Source organism: Meles meles, chromosome 5 (assembly GCF_922984935.1).
Source record: "Meles meles chromosome 5, mMelMel3.1 paternal haplotype, whole genome shotgun sequence".
Classification (NCBI taxonomy): Eukaryota; Metazoa; Chordata; class Mammalia; order Carnivora; family Mustelidae; genus Meles; species Meles meles.
This window is the reverse complement of record NC_060070.1, coordinates 50,808,501-50,830,595: the sequence shown is the minus strand read 5'-3', so window position 1 is coordinate 50,830,595 and position 22,095 is coordinate 50,808,501. Positions and strand designations below refer to the sequence as shown.

Genomic DNA, 22,095 nt, shown 5'->3' with positions numbered 1-22,095 from the left:
AGTCCAGGATGAGCAGACCACATCACACAAGGGAAAAACAGCAGTCATGGGTGCTTTTCTCCATTCATACCTTGGGCTGCTTGTTTCAGTAATCATGAACTACCTGCTCTTAAATCACAGACTCTGCATTCGCTCAGTTCCATCAACCTACAAACTAAGCCTGCACCCAACTTAGAGGATAATATTCAGAGGGAAGTTTTTTCACAGCTAAATTATTTACAGGTAACCTTGAAAACTGCTTTCTGTCCCTCCCCTAAGAAGGAAAAAGTAACTCAAAAAGGGAGTAAGATAGTGGCCTGAAATCCTTCCTGGAATGAGACAATCAATAAACAAACAAAGCTGCTCCAAGTTTCAACTTAGACAGACTCTTAAAAGAAAAAGCTACACCAAAGGAAACAAAGAAAAAACACCATTCTTAGGAAAGAGTGGCACAGAACTAAAACATAGCACTACTAATATTTCACTGCAATTTTAAGGGATACTCGGGACTGTCCTGGGTTTTAGTTAATGTGCAAAATGAAACACTGCAATTACGCTTCTAGATTTCTTTTTGATTTCTCCTTTGCCTAATTAATGGTAGTGACTATAACCTACTGAGTTTGAAGAAAAAAGATCAACTTAGTGTTGGATAAAGTAATAAAACTGAGTAAATGAATGAGGCACAAAAACAAAAGCTGAATTTCATACTGAATTAAGAAACTCAATGGTAAATATTTCAAATTCTGGGTTGATTACTGAGATTATGAAAGATAAAATTAGACATAATGGGCCAAAGGCTTTAGGAAGTATGAAAAGGTAAGCTAGGAAGTAGAAAATTACCCTAAGGTGGGTTGCCGAGGCTCCTCCATTCACAAGAGAGCTAGTATATGGTGTGACAGCTGAAATGAGATTGATTTGAGAAAAGGAGATTCATAATAACATATTAAATGTCAATTCTAATAAAACTTCAAACACAACAGAAATGAAGTACTTTAGATCTCCCAACCAAACTCTGAGGCTTATAGCTAATTAACTCAACACTCCTAAAATCTGAGAGTTAACTTCTAAAAAAAGTTACTCCTTCATGTACATAAAACATTCATAACCCCTTGTGAAAATAATTACCAAAAAAAAGCTTTGAAATTTGAAAATACAAGTTCAAACATAATTTTCTCATCCAGAAAGAACTGAGATTATTTACAACTGTTCTAAAGAAAATAAAATATTTATGTATAATCTAACAAAACCTGTATGGATCTATATCCTAAGAATAACAAATTGATGATGAAAGAAATGAAAGATGATTAAATAAATGAAGAATATACTGTGCTCGAGAGTAGGAAGGTTCAACACATCAATTCTCCACAAATGATCCATGTTTAATGCATTTCCCATTAAAATCCCAGGAAAGGGTTTGTAGACAAAGACAAGCTTATCCTAAAGTTTATATGGAAAGGCAGAGGACCCAGATTAGTTAAAATAGCCAAACTTTTAAAAATAAAGCATAACGAGACAAATCAATCTACCTAATGTTAAACCTTATTATTTTGCCTATAATGAAGAATGTGTGGTATTGTCAGAGGGACAGACACACAGATCAACAGAACAGACGAAAGAACCCAGAAATAGACCAATAAAAATCTGCCCAACTGATTTTTGAAAAAGGTGCCAAATTCAACAGAGGAAGGATACCTTTTCAACAAATGGTTACTAGAGTAACTGAGCACCACAGGCAAAAACAAAACAAAACAAGAACAAACAAACAAAAAAACCTCAACCTGAATCTCACATCTGATACAAAATTAACTCAAAATGGACATGAAAGTAAAACACAAAACCATAAGACCTTTGGATAAAAGTACAGTAGAAAATCTCGGGGGCTACAGGCTAAGGGTGATAGAAATAGACAAAGAATTCTGAGACTTTATCCAAAGCACAATCCATAAAAGAAAAATCTGATAAACTAGATTATATCAAAATTTAAAACTTTCCCTCTGAAAGCCCCTGTGATGAAAATGAAAAGACAACTACAGACTGGGAGAAAATATTTGCAAACCACATATCTGACAAAGGACTTGTAATTAGAATATATAAAGAACTTAAAAAATTAGTAAATACACCAACAAGCCAATTAGGAAATGGGCCAAAAAAAAAAAAAAAAAGAATAACATGAATAGAATCTACAGATGGCAAATAAGCACACAAAAAGATATATATCATTAGCCATTAGGAATGATACAAATTAAAACCATGAGACAGCACTAAACACCTATCAGAAAGGCTGCAATATAAAAGAGTAGTAACATCAAAAGCTGGCAAGGATGTGGAGATACTGAATCAATTATACATTGCTGGTAGAAATGTAAAATAGCACTGCCACTCTAGAAAGAAAACAGTTGGGGCGCCTGGGCGGTTCAGCTGGTTAAGCCTCTGCCTCCAGCTCAGGTCGTAGTCTCAGGGTCCTGGGATCAAGCCCCGCATTGGGCTCTCTGCTCAGCAGGGAGCCTGCTTCCCCTTCTCTCTGTCTGCCTCTCTGCCTACTTGTGATCTCTCTCTCTCTCTCTCTCTCTCTCTCTGTCAAGTAAATAAATGAGATCTTTAAAAAAAAAAAAGAAAGAAAGAAAGAAAGAAATAGAATGGTGTTTCTTACAAAATCAAATATGCATTTATCATACAACCCATCAAGCACTTTTTAGACATATATCCCAGAAAAATGAAAATATATGTTCACACAAAAAACTGTGTATGAATGATTATAGCAGCATTATTAGTTAATAGCTAAAAACTGGATAACAACCCTGATGTCCTTCAATGGGATGTACCATAACACTGTGTATATCCATACCATAGCATACTACTCAGGAATAAAAAAGGAACACACTATTGATATATACAACTTGCATGGAGCTCAAGGAAAAAAAATGAAATCTATTCATCTCAAAAGGTTAAATACTACATGATTCCACTTATATAACATTCTTAAAATGACAAAATTGTAGAAATAGTGAACAGATTTGTGGATGCCACAGGTGAGAGAGAAGGCAATAAGGCAGCTGTGCCTATAAAAACTGGTAACTCGGGATCCTTGTGATGGAACTGTTCTGCATCTTGATTCTGGTGGTGGTCACATAAATTTTTCTACACATCTGATAAAACTGCATAGAACTAAACACATACACACATGCAAACACGAATGAATGCATGTGAAACCTGAGTAAGGTTCATGGATTGAATCATTGTATCAAAAACAATTTCCTGGTTGCAGCATTATATTGCAGTTATGCAGCATGTTACCACTGCAGAAACTGGATGAAGCATATATGGGATCTCTACATATAATTTTCATATAACAGCATATGAATCTATAATTAACTCAAAATAAAAAGTTAAAAACACTTCTTTAAACCCAATAAGGAAAAAAAGAAAAGTATTGAGGACACTATTCAGTTAACAACTATTTCAAAGACTTTACTACAGATGATTTTCTTGCTAAGTGAGCAGCTACATAATCAACCTTCATCTATTACTCAGAATCCAAAGACTAGTTTTTCCTCTCTTTCTTTTTTCTCCTCTTCCCCTCAACACTCATAAACCTCCTTCATAACTGGCTGTAAGAGAGAACCACAGTATATGTGTGTGTGTGTAGATTGCGACACCATGTTCTCTCTAGTTTTATACATACACAGAGGTATTTTTTTCTTTAAAATCATTATTAGCATTCTGTGCTCGTGGTTCCCAATTGTAATGGGACATTTTCTATTTCCCCTTTAAAAATAATTGAAATGGGGTGCTTGGGTGGCTCAGTCATTAAGCATCTGCCTTCGGCTCAGGTCATGATCCCAGCATCCTCCAGGCTCCCTGCACAGTAGGAAGCCTGCTTCTCCCTTTGCCTGCTGTTCCCCCTGCTTGTGTTCCCTCTCTCGCTATCTCTGTCATAAATAAATAAAATCCTTTAAAAAAACAAAAATAGAAATAAAATAAAAATAAAAAATAAAAATTGATTAAAATGCTTTGTTTTTTTGTGACAATAATTGCTTTCAGATCCTACCCCCACCCCACCGCAAGGTAAGTAGCCCTTTAAAAAAAAAGTTTCCATATGCTTGCTCTGCAGTTTGGGTTGATTACTGGTAAAGCCTACACAATAGGGTACCTTCTGTGCACCGAAACAGAATAATGATTGTTAATTGTATAGAGTAAGTTAGCTACTTTTTCTAACCATTGATGTACACAGTATTAGTAAGCCACTGCCCCTGGGTTAGCATTGGTGTACTTAAACATGGTATACTATACAAAGAAGCACTATAACATAACATATACTAAAAACACCTAATTAAAAAAAAAAACAAAACAAAACAAAAAAAAACCACCTAATTAATACATTGCAGAAAGTTAATTTATTTGTAGTTCTGACTTGCACTTGTTCAGAGAGCTCTCACAGCAGGCATTATTCCTACACTTTTCCCTAGCTTTGCTTTCCAAACTACTCATTGATTTTCATAAGCCCTGACTCAGGGCTTCTGTTTGATATACATATACACACACACATATACTTATATATATATATACACTGTATATGTATTTAGTTTTATGCAATTTTACCACGTGTATATGATATATATACATACATACCCACAAGTATACGGTAGCATCTAATACAAATTCTTTGTGCAAATATCATGGAGTAGTACTCTTTTTTTCAACTTGTTCCAAGAAAAATATCTTTTTAAAAACTCTGCTATATTCTCAGACTAGTGACTCAACATTCTTACACCTGTCTCTCATATTAGTTTCTATCTGGGGGAATAAGGGTAAGCCCTGCCCCCAAAAAGTCTTTTACAAATGTTCAAGGAAATAAAAACAAAGAATTTTATGTGACATTTCTTACACAATGACCCCAAATGTCAGTTTTATAAACTATAGCTACTAGTGTATCATTTTCAGTTTTAGAGAAACAATCAGATAATTAAATAATGTATTTCCCCAAAATGACTAAGATTCATAGAATTAAACACTCATTCATTAACAGGTGGCCCATTAATGTGTAAATTTTTTGTATCTTGCTCTTAAGTATTAAAAAAATTTTAATTTTTTCCTAATCTCTTGCTCAAAGATAATTTTACAACTATTAAAAGAAATAGTTTTCATCTCCAAGTATATACTGAACTGCAATAAGCAATCTTAACAGAGCACATTAAATACCCAATGAAAAACCAACACAAACAGTACAATTAGAGGCTGTATTAGTTTTACCTTAATTCTTCTCTCAGTGTCATCTAATTTTAACTCTGCTGAAACTAGTTTCTTTGCCAAATCATCTCGCTCAGGTAGGTGTCTAGCTTCAGAGATCTTTTTCAGTTTCTGTAAGGAAAATTTTGTCCTAAATAGTTCACCTTCTGTATCTTTCACCCTTTTTTCAGTTGCCCGTTCTTTCTCTTGAGATTTTCTTAAGCGTTCTTTGAGTGCTGTAATCTCATTGTTATGACGAACAATAAGTTGTGAGATTTCATTTTCTGTATCTTCAAACTTATTCAGGGCTTTCTCCTGTCTGTACTGAAGCCTTTTCAAAGCCTTATTTTCTTTTAGCAGCTCAGCTAACTTGACCTGGAGTTCAGTCACTTCATTCTGCAATTCATTGATTTTTAGCAGTCTTGCAGAAAGAACCCGTTTTGTAACAAGATCAGTATCTTTCCGGAGTGGCTCCCTATTGAGGCTCTGGGAGCGAAATCCCACTCGGACTCCCCTTCTGTTTGGTGGACCCTTAGGGCTTGGCTTCCTAGGGGCTAAAAAAGAAACAGTAATGATGTAAAGTGAAAGCTGTACTAATGTAATATTACTTATTCATTCTAATATAAATGAATCTATAACATTCTTTAGTTTCTTCCTTAAAAAATGATCTTACAATATTTAAGTATCAGGTTTTATTTAGAGGTCTCACTATGCTTTTATTAAGACAGGTCCAGAATCTTATCTTAAGAAAGGTCAGGAACATTCTGACTTTTATCAAAATGATACCCCAATGGTTTATAGGAAATTATTTTTATATTGCTTTAAAAAACAACAGCATCAGGCTTTACCATTTTTAACCTTATAGATAAGATGGCAAGACAGAATTCAAGCATGAGCATCATGAGCATGGGGTGTAATAAACACTGGACAAAATACTGTGATATTCAAGTAATTTATGCCAAGATATTTGGGATTATAATTTGGAATGTGAAACACATGTTTTCTCTAAATTAATTTGAACTCTTTTTCTTTATTTGGGTAAACAAGACAATACCACATTGTACAGCGAAAAGATCTGGGTTTGGGACTTTGATCTACCACTTAATAACTCCTTGGGCAATTCAGCTAAACCTTTCCAGGTCTATTTTCCCCACCCATATAACAAGCATAACACCACCTATATAACTAGGTTGTTGTGAGGATTAAACAAAGAATGCATGTAAAACGGGAAGTTCTCCACACATATTCTCTGTCAGCAATAAGAACTTAATCCCATTTATCAGTGACTGAAAATGAAAAACACTTAGCAGTACAGATGTTACTGCATTATTTCAAATGCCTGCTCAGGGGCTTTTTGTGTGAGGTTCAAATCAAAAACATTTTAAGTAATTTGAGAACAAGATAAAAATAAAAACCTACACCCTAAAAAATATAGGCATATGAAATCTTTAAATTGTACATATTAAATAACATTTCACAAGACTGTGGAATGTCATTATTTTTACTAAAAGTTCATTAAACTTAGGCCCCAATACACAAAGCACCTGCCCTTTAAAAAGAGACATCTGGAAGTCTGCCACAGTTGAGAATAATGAACTTTAATCTCCAAGGTGACTGCCTTTTTTTCCAAGAAGGAAATGCATTCCAGGGGGTGGGGGGCTAGAAAATTCAACCCTTCCTTAACCTTCCCTCCAGCTGGGGATACCTTGATTCCATTATGTAAACAAGTAAAGAGTAACAGGTAATATTTACAGTTTACATTACAAAAGTTCATTAAAAAAATGGACAACTCTAAAGAATGTGTTTTGACTGTGTACTGATTTGGGATTTCAGTTCTATAATTGTTTGAATACACAAAAGGAAGCAGTAATACCAAGAAATGGGGGAAAGCCTACAACTTTGAACTATACTTTCCAATACCGTAGTAGTCACCAGCTACATGTGGCTTGAGAGATTTGAAATGTGGACAGTCCAAACTGAGATATGCCATAACTGAAATACATACTGAATTTCAAACACTTGTTCAAAAAAAATGCATAATGTTTTAAACACAGTGTTTTATATAACTACATTTTAAAAAAATATTTTGAATATTTTGGATCAAATAAAATATACTATTAAAATTAATTATACCTATTTTTCTTTTTTTAACATGGTTATCAGACAATATAAAAAAGGTCCTTGTGTTTGTGACTTGCATTATATTTCCCCTGGACGGCATTGCTCCAATCCATCATTTCAATTTTCTTTCCTTCCCAACATACTGAGTTAACAGTTTTGGTATCCATATACTTTTATAGAATATGTATTCAATTCTTGGAATGACAAAAACTTTACATATAAAAATGATTATACATAAAGAGAAATGTTAATTATTCCAAATCTCTGATTTTTATGTATAAAATTCTATTTCTCAGCAAACAAAATTACAAATTACAAAATACAAACAGAAATTTATTTTATTTGAAAATTTAAAGCCTATGTAAGAATCAGGATATAATTTTCCACTAATACCTTACTTCGATTGTTCAGACAGGAAGGGCTTCCAAAACCAACTTTTTCACATCCTAAAAATCTGAACATTTATTTTTACCATATTCTATTAGCATGACTACAAACTGATCATAAAAAATACACTTAACCTGAACTCAAAAAGATTTCCTAGCTGCCATTTACTTTTTTATTTTCATTTTTAAAACTATCAAGATGAAATACAGTGCTAGTAAGAGTGAGAAAAGATGACTATCATGTGTATCACTCTTCATCTACTCCTTGTTAAGTCACTATGAAAAAGAGGGTGAGAAAATACTGCTTTGTCTCTACTTTCGGGTGATAAAAATAAAATACGACTCCTTTAAAAACATGTATTAAAGATGAATTATGCACCTATAAAAGACTTAAGATGTTTATGCTATTGACAAAACATGAAATATAATAAATACATAACGTAATATATAAACATGTATAAATGAAACTTAAATTTTATTGTGCATATAACTTTTGATAAAGCAACAATTTTATTTTAAAAATATTTAATATGCTGAAAATTAAAAAGAAGAATATGGTATCAAACATGCAAATACACGAATTCAAGTGTTTAAGATGCTATTTTAATCACATTTGTTCTGTCCTTAGTTTACTGTACACTGGTCGTTGCCAGCCTAACAAGAAACTAATTCAGTGTTTAAGGAAACAATAAAGTGTTTAACTATAGCTGGTGTGGTCCTGTTGATTGATCTAAGATAGACAAATTACCACAGATTTTAATTCAAAAGACAAAACAAACAAGTCAGATTGAAGATTAATAACTGAAATTTTCTGGGTGATGTTGAAAATGTTTTTCAAAGCTTTTTCTCAATTATTTTCCTTAATAATGTAAGGTTTAAGAATTTCTGACTCCTTAATTAGGTGGCCTCCTAAGCTGCTTCTGGGAAAGTAGTGAAAAATTAAAGTATTCCTACCAATATTACCAATAATTCCTCAAATATGTATGTTATTTCTTAGGTACAAACAAGCATTTTCTAAGGTTCAACCCTACAGTCTGTTTTTTCTTAATTAGATAGCAAAAGTTTAGTATCAGATCATGCATTCAACCACAAAATCAAAACAAGAGGCTCTCACTGACAGATTTGGAGCAAAAGACCAAAAACCGGGGCACCTGGGTGGCTCAGTGGTTTAAGCCACTGCCTTCGGCTCAGGTCATGATCTCAGGGTCCTGGGATCGAGTCCCGCATCGGGCTCTCTGCTCAGCAGGGAACCTGCTTCCCTCTCACTCTCTCTGCCTGCCTCTCTGCCTACTTGTGATCTCTCTCTGTCAAATAAATAAATAAAATCTTTAAAAAAAAAAAAAAAAAAGACCAAAAACCCTGAGCACTGTATAGGCAAAAGAAAGAAAAAGGAAAAGCACCCAATTGTTATAAGAACAAATATCTCTGGGAAGCTAGATCAGGGGTCCACCAGAGGGTTGCTTTCAAAAGTAACACACTCTTTGCAGATTTTTTTAAAGCAAATATTACTTTCCAAAGTAAAAATTTATAAAGGAAATTCAATTATACCCCTGTTTAAATCTGTTCAATAGCCAACTATTTCCACACTGAAAAAGAGAGCCAATATATTATTATAGGTTTCAAGGTCCCCTGTTTTCCTTTTCGGCTTCCATTTTACCTCTCCCTGCCTTGCAATCTAAACTCTATATAAGTGGGATGCCTGGGTGGCTCAGTCATTAAGAGACTGCCTTGGGCTCAGGGGCTCCCTGCTCAGCGGGAAGCCTGCTTCTTCCTCTCCCACTCCCCTGCTTGTGTTCTATCTCTCTCTCTATGTGTCAAATAAATAAATAAATAAAATCTTTTTTAAAAAACCTCTATATGAGCATTCTAACCTAGTACTATTATAACTGTGCTGCATTCATTAATGTATACTGTAATTAACTCATTTACCTTAGCTTAATTTTCTATGGTGTATTTTTCTACGGTTGTCCTTAGATATTTTGTTACTAAGTACATCTGGGGCTTTTTGACCGAAAATTCAATAAGATGAAGAAGAGATTTCTAGAACACTGCCTTGTCAAATATGTATTAATATGTAGATCCAAACTAGGAAAATTTTAATAAAACAAATCATTTCTAATAATTAACCTTGTTTCCATTATAACATAATTTTACAGAAAACGAAGTGGTAGTCCCAAGTCCCAAATTCCATTTCTAGATTTAATTTGAGCTTTTGCAGTAAGCACTGTGTATCCTAGAGGAAGTAGTTTCATAAAAATGTCCCTTAACTACCTTGTAGCAATGTCTTGCTGCTTTTTAGAGGTGAAGATTTAAAAAGGAATAAACATTTTGTGACTTTTTTTTTTTTGCCTTTACAGTACCTCAGAAACAGCAAGACATTCATTTAGGAAGAAGAGAACAAAATAAGAAGGTTTATTAATAGTTCCTTCTTCTGTATATAGTATGGTTTTAATTATAACAAAGGATAATACACAGCACCACAGGCAACAACTATATATATCACTATATATACAACTATATATACAAAAATACATCTTATTCAAAACGACGATCAGCCCATTTCCATGCGTATATCAATATATACATAGCAATGGAAGTTTCATTCGTACAACTTTCCTAAACACTTAAAATGAGTCTTCAAGGTCCACCGGACTCTTAAAGAATGCTTACCTTGATGATGCACTTGGCTATCTGAAATTTGTCTTTTAGGATTTTTTCCCTTAATACTTGTGGGTGAAGAAGAATTAACCAGCGAAGACCGGCCAGAAGACTGGGGGGTAGTTTCAAAATCAGATGAAGAGTAACAGTGTTTTCCTGCCTTACTTTCTTGATCATTATCTGGACTTCTTTCTCTCTCCCCCATGGTTTTGTAAAATAGTCTCTATTCACATAATTTCACAGATTCCTTTCTCCAAAAAACTCCATGACAAGCCTGAATAGCAGTGTTCAGAGTCTTCAGATCCTGGTGATAATATTCATGTCTGCACTTTGTTTTCTCTAGGTATCTGTAGTAGAGATTAGAACATTAGCAACCAGAAGATACACTTTTGTCCCTACAATTAAGAAAGAGGAAAGGAAACTCATTATATTTCATGAAATAGGTTTTATAGTTAATTACAATGAAAGATACTAAAAGTAAATAGTATTATAATTTCTAAAAGAAGCTATAATTCAATTCACCTATATTTTTCACATTGTTATTTATAGTATTTGGGGAAAAGACAGAATGTTGGAGCTTAGACAGAGAACATGTAAAATGCCTAACATATAACTCTTTTTGAATAAAAGTTAACTGAATTTGACTCTCCTGAATCTTAAGATTTATAATAAAGACAAATGCTTATTTTTGACAGACGTATAATGACCAAATCACCATTTTTTTTTCTGGGGGGGTGGGGGCAGTGGTGGTTAAGGCAAGCCTAATAGGAACAGCAACAACAAAAACCTACCTACATAAAAGTGTAAAACTAAAGTATGGAAAAAAAATTAATCAAATTAAAACACCTAATGAAAAATATCTGCAACATGACAGAAAAATGGTTACCATCCTTAACATATAAATATAACTCATACCATCCCATACAAAAAATAAGAGGCCAAAAGTTAAATGGGCAATTACATATTAAGACCCACAGTGGGCAATACAAGTGATAGGCACATAAAAATATTCAACTTCAAAAAAAAAAAAAATTCAACTTCAGATACCATTTTTAAACTTACAATTACCTAAGTTTTTTCAAAATAACACTCAATGCTGCTAGAATGCCTATCAAGAAAAGATCCACAAGATTTTTGGAAAAAAAGTTGGCAAGATATATTAAAACTTTAATTGCACTTTTAACCTTTGATCTGGTAATTCTATGCCTAAAATAACAAGAATCCTAAAAGTAGAAGAAAAGTTATGTACAAATGGTTATAGAGTACAACTTTTTTAAAGATTTATTTATTTATCTGAGAAAGAGAGAGCATGCAACCAACTGTGCCACCCAGGTGCCTCTACAGTACAATTTTTTTTAAAAAGGGAAGCAACGTAAATGTCTAACAATTGCAGAATAATTAAGAATACTGTAAAAATCAATACAGCATAATATCATGCTATTATTAGAAACACAAAAAATTTGTTACTAGAGGAAATGTTTATAGTACTATGGTAAAGACAAAATTCAAACTAGTGAATACAATATGGTCTCAACTATACATATTCATTGAAAATAAAATACTGAGTATTCTTCCCTCAGAAACCGAAAAATATTTGTGAAGTGCAAGATATATATACATCAAAATAGTGTCTGGCCCACAAGAATTTTAGATGATTTTTTTCCTCTCTTTATATATTTTTATTTTATAATAAAATAAAACTGGATTATCTTTTTAATTGGAATAATTGTTTTTAATATTCAGAAAAAAAGTCCCATTAACAAAATTAATATTTTAAGTATAGTGGTTCTAGTACTATATGGAAAAAATATGCAGACAAGGCAGTGGTACTAATGTTCACTGCAGTATTATAGTGGCAGAGGACTAAAACAATTAGAAGGACCATCAATAAGGTACTGGCAACATAATATAACCACATAATGAAGTACTGTACTATGAAGCTACTAAAGGAATGAGCACTACTTCTGTTTACTTTCTGCAGTCTGGAGCGATCGCCACAAAATATTAAGGAAAAAATATGGATAAAGCATGTATAGTATATTAACATTTATAAAAAAAATTACAAACTTGTATACATAATGTTTCATGCTTTTAAAAAGTAAAAGGACAAACTAAACACTTAATGAAAAAAAAGGGGGGAGGGGTTCTGTAGGGCAAGGCTGCCCAATAAAACATTTCATGTTTTTTCATGGGGCGTCAGCGTCTGCTGCACTCAAAGGAGAACTTTTATGAAAGCAGCTTATGTTCTGAATTGATAATGATGAGGTCTATAGCCCAGCGTTCTGAAACTCTGTCCCCAAATAGAAGAATAAACACTGATTTCAAGGTTTCTGTATTTTCCTTCACATAGTGTCCTTATTTACATAAACTTCGACTGCATCATGGCAAAAAAAAAAAAAAAAAATGGAAATGTTTTATAATCTGTGCTATCTGGTATGGTAACTGGCCACATATGAGCACCTGAGCACCTAGTATGTGGCAAATGTAACTAATTTTTAATTTTGTTGAATTTTAATTAACTTAAGTTTTAAAAGCTATACATAATGGTGTTTGGCTTGCTGAATCTCAGTGATCTAATTTTTAAAGGGAATAGTAATAGTAACTTCCTTGGAGAACTGCTGGGACAGTTAACTAGGTTAATTCAAGAATTGTGACACCATAAGCACTCAGTAAAAATCAATTACATTTAAAATTCAAACATACAAGATGCTCAGTAAATTGATTGATATTCCTTGTCAAAGACTTAGTTTTAATTACAATATAATTAAAAGCTGATCATATGGTATAAATGAGGATTATTTATTTATATGCCTATAGCAGAAGTAGCTCCCTATAACCTGTCCCATCTTAATCAGAGGTGCCACCTAACCTTTCACTGCAAAAGATATACCCCACAAAACATTACGGGCCATTCATCTTCTATGCACCAGCATTCGTCCTTCCCCATCCATGCCTCAAATATATGCATATAGTTTATTAAAAAAAAAAAAAAAAAGGAACCTTCCACTGCCCCATTATTCAAGTCCCTCTCCCTGGGATAGCTATTTTAGTGGCTTATACTTTTATGCTTATGCTATTTCTTGAATTAGCAACTTAAGACTATGTAAGATGAGGATTTAACTTGTGGCTCATTTTTAAATGGTTGCAACATGTAATGACTTGTTTGGAAGTTTTTTTCCTTCAGATTCCTAATTGTCCTTTTTTCTTATTGAAAAGAAAAAACAACTTTCCGATATAACTATTATTTACCTAGCTTGCTAGTCATTCTATCTGTAGCCTGAATTCCACTTCTTTCCTCCTCTTAAAAACATTTTTCTTAGAGGGGCGCCTGGGTGGCTCAGTGGGTTAAGCCGCTGCCTTCGGCTCAGGTCATGATCTCAGAATCCTGGGATAGAGTCCCGCATCGGGCTCTCTGCTCAGCAGGGAGCCTGCTTCCCTCTCTCTCTCTCTGCCTGCCTCTCTGTCTACTTGTGATCTTTCTCTGTCAAATAAATAAATAAAATCTAAAAAAAAAAAAAACAAAAAACATTTTTCTTAGAGATCAATTATTTCCGATTCTAATTTAAACCAATTATTCTGTAGCCCTGTGGTACCACTGTCATTCCGGAATCGTTTTTGTAGTACTTCTGAGATAATCCACTATTTCTAACAGCTCATGTCATCATCTTTATTAGTTTTGATCATCACTTTTCTGGTCTATATTCTCAAGTAACTTCTACAGAAGGGTAAGTAGGTTGACATGAGAAACAAACTGAGGGTTTTGGAGAGGAGGGGGTGGCAGGATGGTGAGCCTGGTGGTGAGTATTAAGGAAAGCACATATTGCATGAAGTACTAGGTGTGGTGTATAAACAATGAATCTTGGAACGCTGAAAAAATAAAATTAAATTACAAAAAAAAAAGGGTAAATAGATTGAGAAAAATGTTCTGAGTCTTTGTATGCCTGAGAAGGTCTTTATTTTGCCCTCCAATCTGGTAGTTTTTTTAAGTTCTGCCATCTAAGTTATTTTCTCTCAGAACTTTAAAGACACTACTCCACTGTCTTCTAAACCCTCAGAGGTTCTTGGAAGATGTTATACTCTCTCTTTTAACCAACATGTACTTCTTCTGAGCTCTCACCATGCAACCGTAATGAAAACAACAACCTCAAAAATCCCTGCCATTATGGAGTTTACACTCTAGTTATGTCATCTGATTCTCATTCCCTTATAGGTTATCTTTTTCTTTTCCTTCCTAGGAGTTTTTAGGATTTTCCCTCCTCTTATACTGCAATCCCACAACATGCATAGGTGGGAGTCTTTCTTCACCGATTGTGTTGCCCCTTTACCTCCCTCTTCCTTTTAATATTGAAACAAGTACCTTTAAGCACAAGAAATGTTTTTATGTTACTTTTCTGATAACTGGCTTTCCTATTTATTCTTTTTGACATTTCTCCTGGCTAAATAACAAACTGTTCTCTCTGTATTTCTATATTCACTCAACTTATCTTTTAACTATCCAGGATTGTTGTGTTATTATTTACTTTGTGCAAACACCTTAATTCCAAGAATTCTTTCTCATTCTGGTTTTTTAAATAACTACCCTGTTCTTGATTTACTGATCCAATATATCTTCATTCCTCTGAGAACACTAAATAGACATTTTGTTTGCTTTAAAGTCTCTCCTGATCCAGGACCTCTGTCTCACATGGTGACAGTTTTTCTCATATATATAACCATATATATGGTTTTATTTCTTTGAAGATAATTTTTGGTTGTCCATTGATATTTTAAAAAGGAAAAAGAAAGAAAAAGAATAAATGGAAAACAGGTATTTATAAATAAGGCTTCCTGACATGCACACTTTGCTTAGGATAAGTAGCAGAGAATCAGCCATTTTCCAGGGGGCTCCTAAAAAGCTAGAATTACAAGGGATAATCTTCAGATACAAATATCTACCATGGCAACTCTACTTCTCTTTTAGGGTTGTCTTTATTTTGATTTTCTGAAGAAACTGCTTCTGTATTTTTTGATGGAAAAGAAAGGGAATGGTGAAGGGCAGGGACTATTACACTGAGTCACTGTGTATGGGACTAGGTAGGAAAGGAAGCATAACTATTACACAGTTTTTCCACTATTCTTCCTTCCCATTTTCAATTATCCTTTTTCCCTGACTTTTCAAATTCTAAGATCCTCTGAGATTCTTTTGGATATACCTGAATCTTTCTTTGCTGTAGTTCCCTCCTGAATGTTTTCAGACACAGCTTTCTCTGTATCAATGTGTTTCATCTATCATTACTCTTTTCCTCTTTCAGAAATGTGCTGTGATGTCTTCTCTACAGACAGTACCCTAAACACCTGATTACTAGTAAGAAACTGAATTGGTACTCAAAAAACTCCCAAGAACAAAAATCTGGGATCAGATAAATTCACAGGTGAATTCTACCAAACATTTAAAGAATAACCCTATTCTCGACATTTTTCCAAAGACATATAGATGGCCAACAGACACATGAAAAGATGCTCAATATCACTGATCATTAGAGAAATATAAATCAAAACTACAATAAGATGTCACCTCACACCTGTCAGAATGGCTAAAATCAAAAGCACAAGAAACAACAGGTGTTGGTGAGGTTGTAGGAAAAAGGGAACACTCTTGCTCTACTAGTGGGAATGCAAACTGGTACAGCCACTGTGGAAAACACTACAGACGTTCCTCAAAAAGTTAAAAATAGAACTACCTGGAGCACCTGGATGACTCAGTCAAGTGTCTGACTCTTGATTTTGGCACAGGTCATGATCTCAGGGTCATGAGGCTGAGTCCTATGTTGGGCTCTGTGTTAAGACACTGGAGCCCGCTTAAAATTCTCTCTCTCTCTCTCCCTTTGGTCCTCCCTATCTCCCTATCTCCCACTCTCTCTCAAAACAAAAAACGAAAAACAAAAAAACTACCTTATGATCCAGCCATTGTACTACTAGGTATTTACCAAAGAATACAAAAAAAAAAAAAAAAAAAACTACTCAAAGGAATACAGGCACCCTGATATTTATAGCTGCATTATCTACTATAGCCAAACTATGGAAACAGCCCAAATATTCATTGACTGATGACTGGGAAAAGATGTGGGGGTGTGTGTATGTGTGTATAATGGAATATTACTCAGCTATAAAAGAGAAGTCTTGCAGTTTGCCATGGTGTGAATGGAACAAGAGAGTATTATACTAAACAAAATAAGTCAGATAAAGAAAAATACCATATGATTTCACTCAAATATGGAATTTCAGAAACAAAACAAACGAGCTTAGGGGGGAAAAAGAGAGGCAAATCAGGAAATAGACTCTTAACTATAGAGAACAAACTAATGGTTACCAGAGGAGAGGTGGGTGGGGGAATGGGTTAAACAGGTGATGGGGACTAAGAAGTGTACCTGTTGTGATTAAGCACTAGGTGTTGTATGGAAGTGCTGAATCACTATACTGTAAAACTAAACTAATTATTACACTGTATGTTAACTAACTGGAATTTAAATAAAACAAAAAAAAGTAAAAGATAGTTGTTTTCTTCAAACTATTCCAAAAACAGAAGAGGAGGGAAAGCTTCCAGATACATTCTACAAGGTCAGCATTATGTTGATACTAAAAGCAAAGATAATACCAAAAAAAGAAAACTATAAGCCGATATATCTAATGAACACAGATGCAAAATGTCAACAAAATATTAGCAAACTACATTCAATAATACATTAAAAGAATAATTCAGTACCATTAAGTGGGATTTACTGCAGCAACACCAGAACAGTTCAACAACTACGAACCATCAACATGACATACCACATAACAAAGGAGGGATAAAAATCGTATGATCATCTCATTAGATGCAGAAAAAAAATCTGACAAAATTCAAAATCCATTCAATCCATCGACTGAGCGAAACTGTCAACAAAGTGGGCTGACAGAAAACATACTGCAACATAATTAAGGCAATATATGTCAAACCCACAGCTAACAATATATTCAATGATGAAAACTTGAAAACTTTTCCTCCAAGATCAGGAACATAACAAGGATGTCCACTCCCGCCATTCCTACTCAAAATGACACTGAAAGGGGCACCTGGGTGGCTCAGTGGGTTAAGCCTCTGCCTTTGGCTCAGGTCATGATCTCAGGGTCCTGGGATCGAGCCCCACATCAGGCTCAGCAGGAAGCCTGCTTCCCCGACCCCCACCTCTCTCTGCCTGCCTCTCTGCCTACTTGTGATCTCTCTCTCTCTCTGTCAAATAAATAAACAAAAAATCTTAAAAAAAAAAAAATGACACTGGAAGTCCTAGCCACCTCAATCAGACAAAAAATTAAAGAAAAGGCATCCAAACTGGTAAAGGAAAAAGTAAAACAGTCAATAACTGTAGATAATGATACTATATACAGAAAACCCTAGAGACTCCACCAAAACACTATTAGAATACATTAATTCAATAAAGGTGCAGGATACAAAATACATAGAAATCTGTTGCATTTCTATACATTAATAACAAAGCAGCAGAAAGAGAAATTTTTTAAAATTCCATTTACAATTGTTCCACAAATAACAAAATGCTTAGAAATAAACTTAACCAAGAACGTGAAAGAACTGTACTCTCAAAACTATTAAACTCCGAGGAAAAAAATTGAAGATGACACAAACAAATGGAAAGATATACCATGCTCATACGTTAGAAGAATTAATATTTTTTTAATATATTTTTTTAAGATTTTATTTATTTATTTGACAAAGAGAAAGAGAGAGATCTCAAGTAGGCAGAGAGGCAGGCAGAGAGAGAGGGGGAAGCAGGCTGCCTGCTGAGCAGAGAGCCCGATGTGGGGCTCAATCCCAGGACCCTGGGATCACAACCTGAGCTGAAGGCAGAGGCTTAATCCAATGAGCCACACAGGCGTCCCAATATTATTTAAATGTCCATACTACTCAGAGCAATCTACAGATTCAATGCAAACCCTATCAAAATACCAGTAATATTTTTTATTAACTAGTACAAGTAATCCTAAAATTTGTATAGAAGTACAAAAGACCCTGAACAGCCAAAGCAATTTTGAGAAAGAAGAAAAAAGATGGGCGTATCACAATCCCAGAGAGTACTGGTACAAAAATAGACACATAAATCAATGGAACAGTACAGAGAGCCCAGAAATAAACCCACCCTTGCGTGGCCAATTAATCTATGACAAAGAAGATAAGAATATATAATGGGAAAGATATCCTTCTCAATAAATGGTGCTGGGAAAACTGAACAGCAACATGCAAAAGAATGAAACTATACCACTTTCTTAAACTACACAAAAAAATAAACTCACAATAATTAAAGACCTAAATGTGAGACCTGAAACTATAAAACTCCTAAAAGAATATAAGCAGTAATCTCTTTGATATAGACCTTAGGAACGTTTTTTAGGTATTTCTCCTTGGCTAGGAAAACAAAAAAGCAAAACTAAACTATTGGGATTCCGCCAAAATTAAAACTTTTGCCCAGCAAAAGAAACCATAAACAAAAAGGCAACCTAGTACATCTGTTAAAGGGTTACTATCCAAAATATATAAAGAACTTATCCAACTCAACACCAAAAAAAAAAACAAAAAACCAATCCAATTAAAAAGTAAGCAGAGAACCTTAATAGACATTTTTCCAAAGAAGACATATAGATAGCCAACTGACAAAAGAAAAGATGCTCAACATCACTAATCATCAGGGAAATGCAAATCAAAACCACAATAAGGTATCAACTCACACCATTCAGAACGGTTAGTATCAAAAAAAGAATAAATTACAAATGCTGAAGAGGATGTGGAGGAAAGAGAACCTTCACACACTGGTGGCAGGAATGTAAATGGATGCACTGGTAGTAACAGATAGTAGCCTCACTTATAATAAGCATAGCATAACCTACAGAGTTAAATCCCCATGCTGTATGCTTAAAACTAATGTAACGTGTGTCATTTGGACCTCAATTTAAAAATATGTGTGCATGTGTATGTGTGTGTGTATACATATATATACACACATATGCAAATAAAAATAAGTACTATAGCTTAACATACCAACTTTGCACTGGAAGGAACCCTGAGGAATCATTTTCTCTGAATAGAATAAGGAAACTAATACCCAGAAAAACAAACTGACTTACTTACCCAAGAGTACAATTTACCTTAGGTGACAGAATTAAGTTAATAAGCCTTGAAATGGATCCAGGCACACCTCAGAGATATTGCAGGTTTAGTTCCAGACCACCAAAATAAAGTTAATATTGCAATAAAGCAGACTACAATAAAAATAATCAAATGAATTTTTTGGTTTCCCAATGTGTATGAATGTTTGAACCACACCATATGATAGTCTACTAACTGTGCAAGAGCATTGTTTTAAAAAAATGTACATACCTTAATTTAAAAATGCTTCATTGCTAAGAATTAAGAAATGTTAATTATCATCTGCGCTCTCAGTGAGTTGTAATCTTTTTGCTGGTGGAGCCCTGCCACAGTTGATGGCTGCTGACTGATCAGGGTGATGGTTGCTAAAAGCTGGGTGGCTGTGGTTATTTCTTAAAATAAGACAATAAGGTTTGTCTCACTGATTGACTCTTCTTTCCACGAACAATTTTTCTGTAGCATGCAAAGCTGTTTGAAAGCACTTACTCACAGAAGAACTTCTTTCAGAATTGGGGTCAATCCTCTAAAACCCTGCCACTGCTTTGTCAACTAAGTTTCTATAATATTCTAAATCCTTGTCACTTCAACAATCTTCACAGCATCTTTACCAGGAGAATCCATCTCAAGAAACCACCTTCTTTGTGCATCCATAAGAAACAACAACTCTTCTGTTCCAAGTTTGATCATGAGATTACAGTAATGCAGTCATATCTTCAGGCTCTACTTCTAGTTCTCTTGCTATTGCCACCACATTTATGGTTACCTCCCCCACTGAAGTCTTAAAACCCTCAAAGTCATCCCATGAGTGTTGGAATCAACTTCTTCTAAACTTCCATTAATATGAATATATTCACTTCTTCCCACAAATCACAAATGTTCTTAATGGCATCTAGAATGGTGAATCTTTTCCAGAAGGTTTTCAATTTACTTTGCCCAGATCCATCAGAGGAATCATTACCTATAGCAGCTACATATTTCTTAAATAAGAGAACTTGAAAGTCAAAATTACACTCCTTGATCTACAAGCTGCAGAATAGATGCTGTGTTAGCAGGCATGACAAAAACAATCTCACTGTGTATCTCCATCAGCTTTTGGGTGATCTGGTGTGTTGTCAATGAGCAGTAATATTTTGAAAGGATTTTTTTTTCTTTTTCCTGAGCAGTAGGCCTCAACAGTGGGCTTAAAATTTAAATTCAGTAAACCATGTTGTAAACACATGTGCTGTCATCCAGGCTTTGTTGCTGTATTTATAGAGCACAGGCAGAATAGATTCAGCATAATGCTTCAAATGGCTCTAGAATTTTTGAAATGGTAAATGAACACCGGTTCAACTTAAAGTCACCAGCTACATTAGCCTGCACAACAGTCAGTCTGTCCTTTGAAGCTTTGATGACAAGCACTGACTTCTCCTTTGTAGCTATGAAAGTCCTAGATGACATCTTCTTCCACTAGAAGGCTGCTGTGTCTACATTGAAAATCTGTTGTTTGGAGAAGGAACCATCTTTATTATCTGAGATAGATCTGGATAACTTGATGTAGCTTCTACAACAGCACTTACTGCTTCACTTTGTACTTTGACATTACTGGGATGGTTTCTGTCCTTAAACCTCATGAAACAAGTTCTTGCAGCTTCCAAGGCTGCAAAAGTTTTCTTTTGCAGCTTCCTCACTTCTCTCAGCCTTCATACAACTGAAGGAGCTTGGGCTGTACTCTGGAATAGGCTTTGGCTTATGAGACTGTTGGGGCCAGTTTGATCTTCTACCCAGACCACCAAAACTTTATCCACATCAGCAATAAGGCTGTTTTCATTTTCTTATCTTACTGTATGTGTTCACTTCAGTAGCACTTTTAATTTCCTTAAAGAACTTTGCCTTTGCACTTGCAACTTGGCTGTTTGATACACAGGTCTACTTTTGGTTTTTCTTGGCTTTCAACATGCTTTCCTTATTAAGCTTACATCATTTCTAGCTTTTGATTACAGTGAGAAATATCTGACTTTCACTTGAACACTTACAGGCCATCATAGAGTTATTAATTGGCCAAATTTCCATCTTGTATCTCAGGGAATAGAAAGGCCCAAGGACAGGGAGAGAGAGGGGGAACGGCTGGTTGGTGGAGGAGCAGAATGCACACATTTATCAATTAAGTCCACTGTCTTAAATGGATGCAGTTCATGGCACCCCAAAACAATTACAACAGTAACATCAAAGGTAACTAACTAATCAGAGATTACCACGGAACTACTATATCAAAAAAGTCTGAAATATTATAAGAATTTAGAAAATGTGACACAGACAGAAAGTGAACAAATGCTATTGGACGAAAATGGCGCCAAGAGACTTGCTCAATGCAGGATTGCCACCAATCAAATTGTTAAAAAAAAAAAAAAAGGCAATTTCTGCAAAGCACAATAAATCAAAGTCCAATTAAACAAGGCATCCCTGTACAAGTTTTCTCTTGGTTAAGTATCCCATTAGGTATTTCAATATCAACAATCAGATGAAAACTACCTCATCTTTGAAATCATCTCCATTTGCATCAATACTGTT

At 34.5% G+C, this 22,095-nt stretch overlaps 1 protein-coding gene across 1 annotated transcript in view; it reads right to left on the bottom strand.

Annotated features, from left to right (window-relative positions):
- The window catches only part of LCA5 (lebercilin LCA5), a 42,565-nt gene extending 31,861 nt beyond the window's left edge, over positions 1 to 10,704 (bottom strand). The window contains exons 1-2 of the mRNA XM_046004100.1: positions 10,383 to 10,704; positions 5,230 to 5,759 (exon numbers count right to left, since the gene is read on the bottom strand). Coding sequence (XP_045860056.1) covers positions 5,230 to 5,759; positions 10,383 to 10,575 — 723 coding nt within the window. The 5' untranslated portion in view covers positions 10,576 to 10,704. The remainder of the gene's footprint in view (positions 1 to 5,229; positions 5,760 to 10,382) is intronic.
- Positions 10,705 to 22,095: the final 11,391 nt, after the last annotated feature.